Source organism: Lontra canadensis, unplaced genomic scaffold, assembly GCF_010015895.1.
Source record: "Lontra canadensis isolate GAN:19392208 unplaced genomic scaffold, GSC_riverotter_1.0 scaffold55, whole genome shotgun sequence".
Classification (NCBI taxonomy): domain Eukaryota; kingdom Metazoa; phylum Chordata; class Mammalia; order Carnivora; family Mustelidae; genus Lontra; species Lontra canadensis.
Window position 1 is genome coordinate 7,275,962 of NW_022631049.1, and position 5,565 is coordinate 7,281,526.

Consider the following 5,565-nt stretch of genomic DNA (forward strand, 5'->3'; position numbering starts at 1 on the left):
TTCATCAATCCATTATTTATTCATTCCAACATTAAGGTAATTAAATATGAGCTCACCGGGAAAGGGCAAGTCTGCAAGGGACAGAGACAGGGGTACGGAGGGAGAGGAGAGGAATTATACGGTCTGGAGTCATTGATTTGTGCAGAGATGTGCACGGCTGCCCTTAGGTGACACTGGAGAGGGGGCTCACGTTGCAGGGTCCTGACGCGCTCACCCACTCATCCCCCGCCTCTGGGCAGCGAGGCTCTCTCCTCCCCCCTCTCACCCTGCTTCCCACCTCTCAGGGTCCTTCTCCTCCCACCACTCCCTATCCCGGGCTCTACTGCCGCGCCCTCCCCGCGCGGGGCGGCGCGGCCTCGCTGCCTGGCCCAGCGGCGCGCGGGCTGGCCAGCCCCGGATAGGCGCCGCCCGCAGCCAATCAGCGCGCCGGGGACGCTGCGCGCTTTAAGGCAGCTGCGGGGAGAACAGAAACCAAGCTCCCCGGCAACGAGCAGCATCAACCCGGCGGGAGGCCGGAGCCAGAGAGGCCCAAAAGGCTGCGGAGAGAGCCGGACGCTGAGTGTACAGCGCGCCTCCCTCCTCCTTCTTCCTCGGCAGCCCAGCCCTAAATTTCGACCAGCTTTTTCGCCTGCGGAAATCCTAAGAAGGGGGTTAGGAGCAGCTGCGCCCCCCTCTCTGAAGCTGCCGCCCCCTGACTTTTCGGTGCTGCTCCCTGCCGCGTGCGCCCGGGCAGTGCACCTCGGCAGGCCCCAGCCATGTCGATGCTGCCGTCGTTCGGCTTCACGCAGGAGCAAGTGGCGTGTGTGTGCGAAGTTCTGCAGCAAGGCGGGAACCTGGAGCGTCTGGGCAGGTTCCTGTGGTCGCTCCCCGCCTGCGACCACCTGCACAAGAACGAAAGCGTGCTCAAGGCCAAGGCCGTGGTTGCCTTCCACCGCGGGAACTTCCGCGAGCTCTACAAGATCCTGGAGAGCCACCAGTTCTCGCCACACAACCATCCCAAGTTGCAGCAACTGTGGCTGAAGGCGCACTACGTGGAGGCCGAGAAGCTGCGCGGCCGGCCGCTGGGCGCGGTGGGCAAATATCGGGTGCGCCGAAAATTCCCGCTGCCGCGCACCATCTGGGATGGCGAGGAGACCAGCTACTGCTTCAAAGAGAAGTCCCGGGGTGTGCTGCGGGAGTGGTACGCGCACAACCCATACCCCTCGCCTCGTGAGAAGCGGGAGCTGGCCGAGGCCACCGGGCTCACCACCACCCAGGTCAGCAACTGGTTTAAGAACCGGAGGCAAAGAGACCGGGCCGCCGAGGCCAAGGAAAGGTACGCGGCGTGCTTCCCGCTGCGCGGGCGACCCCAGGAAGCCTTCCTTTCCCCTCCGCCCCTTCTCGCCCCCGCTGGCACCCGCCACCGCGTCCTCCCGGCCGGCTGGAGCCCGTCCGCGGGGCGGCGCCCAGGCTTCCGCGGTACTGCAGCAAAGTTCATGAACTCTGCGATCGCTTGCTAGGGATGGGGAGTCATTTGATTTGAGCACCCGCGCGTGGGTTTCTTGGGGTGTGAGTGTCATAGGAAATACTGGCGCTAGGTTTGTTTTTCATGCCTCCCTGGTTGGCTGGGGTGGCGAGTGGGGGTGGGGGTGCGGAGTGAGTTTCGAGATCCACTACAAGGGAAGTGTTGATTGGTGTCTCGAGGAAAGGGGTTCGGTGGGGGCTGAGGGTAGCGAACCTCTGTCCTCTTGCTCCCCAGAGGGGTGGAGCTGGCCTGAGACATCTGCTCTGCCCCCACTCCCGCCGCGTTCCTTACTCGCTCTCTCCTGGTAGGCTTTTGGGCGAGAGGTCGCCGCTTCATTCCGCGCTAGCTGTGTAAAGGGAGGAGTCTTTCAAAAGAAATTCACAGAAAAGCGGGCTGTGGAAGAGTTGGCGCTGCATTATCTGGTGCCCCACGCCCAGAAAGGATCGCTCCTCTTCCGGCTGCCTCGCGCGTGTCCCGGGGCCGCGGCGGGTCGGTCTGGCGGTCCGCGCCGCAGCCCGGGATGGGGAAGGGGTCTCCAGTCGCAGACTTTTCTCTGGCACGCAGAAGGCGAGCTTATTTTAACCCGTCTCCGCCTCCGCCCTCCTCGCGCGAACACCCGCGTCCACCTGGCCCGGCTCCATCCATTTGCTGTAGAGTTTCCGAACGAGATTCGGAAGAGCGCGGGGAGGCGGCGGCGAGGGCGCTCCGGGAAGCCGAGGAGTTTTGGGGGAAACCTGAGCGCCCGGGAGGGCTGGGTTTCCTTTGTTCGCTTCCGAGTCAGGGGGCCGCAGATGTCGCCTCTGCGGTCCCCTCTGGGTGGAACAGCACGGAGCCTGGCTCCTCTCAGCGGCAGTGGGCGAGAGACTGCGAGGGCAGGGCTCGGAGAGAAAGGGGGAGACTGGCAGGCGCTGGGGCGGAGGAGGACGGGCCAGCGCTCTGAAGGCGGAAGCTCCAGGGCTTCGACATCCTCCGGTTTACCAGCACCGAGCATCTGGACCGACTCCCGGGCACGCCGCACCGGCTCGGGCTGTGCGGGCTCTCGAAGTTTCCTCTGCTGGGAAACGGTGCGCTGTTGTGGATGTCCGACAGGGGTTTGAGAGGGGCCTGTGACGGACTCAGGACTGAGCGACTAACACGGGGACAGGGACAATACGGTTCCAGTTAGACTTTAGTTACAAAAAGGCCGTCCTATAAGCCAGGCCTGAGGGCCCACTCCCTGATGAAATCGGAGAGACTGGCTGCGCTCCCTGTGTTTACTCAGGTCACCGGGCCTCTCCGGACACCACTTCCCATGACCTGTCTTGTGCCTCTGAAACCACAGCCTCCGGGCAGGGGCAGGGAAACTCGACGTTTAATTGTTTCCTCAGATGGGAACAGGACAATTGACTTGATTCACTCTAGACAGCTGCGCGTGGGGCTCTGTTTGTCCTCTGATCATTTTCTTTATCACCAATAACCATTTGTTGGAAGACTTTAAAGCTTAATTACTTCTAAATGTGGTGCTAGTTGAGAGGTATTCAAAAATAACTGCTTGAACAAAATTTTGAAAATAATTTTTGTGTTTCAAGTAAGTCCTACTGATCTGGCTTTCTAAAATATGGAAGAGGAAAGGACCTGGCTCCCCACTTGCTCTGTCTGTAGTTCCCCATTTCTCCTCTGCCTCCTTACTTCCCCCAGGACCCTTGGGATGGGTGGGAGGGCACAGCTCCTCTATTTGGGTATATGACTGGTTGCACAATGGCCCTTTCCTCCTTCCAGTTCACCTCCCTCCACTCACACTTTTTGTAACCTACTTTTTTTTTTTTTTTAACCATATGGTGTTGTCCTCTATTTCTTAGGGAGAACACTGAAAACAATAACTCCTCCTCCAACAAGCAGAATCAACTCTCTCCTCTGGAAGGGGGCAAGCCGCTCATGTCCAGCTCAGAAGAAGAATTCTCACCTCCCCAAAGTCCAGACCAGAACTCGGTACTTCTGCTGCAGGGCAATATGGGCCACGCCAGGAGCTCAAACTATTCTCTCCCTGGCTTAACGGCCTCGCAGCCCAGCCACAGCCTGCAAGCCCACCAGCATCAGCTCCAGGACTCCCTGCTGGGCCCCCTCACCTCCAGTCTGGTGGACTTGGGGTCTTAAGTGGGGAGGGACTGGGCCTGGAAGCAGTGACTAGGGACACCTGTAAATAGAAATCAGGAACATTTTTGCAGCTTGTTTCTGGGGTTCTCTGCGCATAAAGGAATGGTGGACTTTCACAAATATCTTTTTAAAACTCAAAACCAACAGCAATCTCAAGCTTAGTCGCCTTCTTCTCCCTGACTCTTGCATTTCCCATCCCAGTGCAGAGATCAGGAAAACAAAAACCCAAAACCAAAAAAACCCAAACAAACAAAAGCACCCAGTCACCCAGTCTCGGTTCTGGGCAATCCATGTGCCAGCTTCAGTAGCTTTTCTTTCTTTCTTTTTTTCAGTGAATGGGAATTACAAATCAACTGGATTTTAAATATTTCCTTTTAATTTATTTATGGAAAAGTCTTTTTGGAAAGAGGAAAAGGAAATGAAGAAAGAGAGAGAGAAGTCAAAATAGTGAAAATAAGACCCTCCAGCCGGGAGGAACTGGTTGCATTCTTAAGGTGAATAGAAAAAATATGATTTTACAACTTTTTGATGGGGAAAAATTAAGTTTACATTTTTCATTATTTAGTGTTAAACACTTTTATATAGATTAAAATGAAAGAACAGTATTGGGGGAAAAAAAAAACAAGTGCCTAAATGTCTTAATGCTCTCTGTGTAAGGCAGTTAGAAATAGCAGTGACCATTAGTAATACAACTATTTTTTGTCAAATTTAGTGGGGGTTTTTGGTTGTTGTTTGTTTTCTTGGGTTTTTTTAAATGGCAAACTTTAGAAATGCACCAATGTGAAAAAAAAAAAAAAACACAACACTTTCCTGAATGCCATAACTTCTTATGCCCTTGAAGCTTTCATATCTGTAGCCTACTCCTGCTAAGGGTTTCCCTTGTTCCTAGTTTCTAGCCTGCAAAAATATATGACAAATCTGGCAACCTGGTATTTGTTACTAAAACAGCATGTGTTTTCAGGTTTCTTTTCTATTGTACCTAAATCAGTCTAAATTAAAACTTAGTAGAACACCAGGAGTACGATTCTGTTTCTGAAAGGTGAGTTGTGCATTGCTGTCATTGGCCCCCCCCCTCCCTTTTTTTAAAGCTTTCTTACTTAATGGTGGTTGTGAATTGCAGGGTACTTTGAAGGCCACCACCTGAACCAAGAATGGTGACTGAATTGATTATGTGACAGAAAAAGAGTGAAGTTAGCTTTGGGGTATTTATTTTTTTTATTATTTAGATATGCAGTTTTGTTTACCACTAGCTCTTCTCCACCGTGTTCATATGTGAACTCAACTCTTTTGTATTAACGAGTTTATGACAAGACTGTGAAAGTAAAATAATTTATCTGCTTGGGAAGAAAAGGGGGGCACTTGAACAAGGATAACAACATTGTGAATTAATCTGTATAAATAGAAAGCAGACCAGTAGGACAGGAGCTCTTTGCACTGCTGCCAGATAGTGTCCAGAAAAATCCCAGTAATCATGTAGGCTCCATATTATTTTTGCCTGGGGCAAAAATGATGTATCTTTGTATTTAGCTTTTAAATTTAGTGAAACAAATGGCATTATTTATTAAAATTCTACTCAGGATAACAGGATTGGCTTGCTTGTGCTTTGTAAAAGTATTGCTCCCCAGAGAGAGTCTATTTATTTTCTGACATGACAGTTTCATAATTTTGACTTTCCCCCATCCGTATCACTATTAATGTATTCATTTCTTTCTCACTCTTTCCTATCTTTTCTGTCCTGATTTAGGAGAGTGAGGTGTGTGTATGAGGTGGGGAGTGGAATTTAGGCCTATCTTATTATGAGGTTTTTAAAAATGTCAAATAGCTTTGACTGAGTTCAAAGGAGAAAGGATCACTGTACTTAACTGTAGTCACTTTTACTTATAAAGTCATTTTTCCCCCTCAGTGATGGACAGATGTGCACACAGCCG

The 5,565-nt window shown here is 52.1% G+C and overlaps 1 protein-coding gene across 1 annotated transcript; it reads left to right on the forward strand.

The window, feature by feature from the left end:
- The first annotated feature begins 352 nt into the window (after positions 1-352).
- Positions 353-5,224, forward strand: SIX1 (SIX homeobox 1). The gene is made up of 2 exons (XM_032875260.1): positions 353-1,315; positions 3,343-5,224. The coding sequence occupies exons 1-2, from the start codon at positions 756-758 to the stop codon at positions 3,635-3,637; spliced, it is 855 nt and encodes a 284-aa protein (XP_032731151.1). The 5' UTR covers positions 353-755; the 3' UTR covers positions 3,638-5,224.
- Positions 5,225-5,565: the final 341 nt, after the last annotated feature.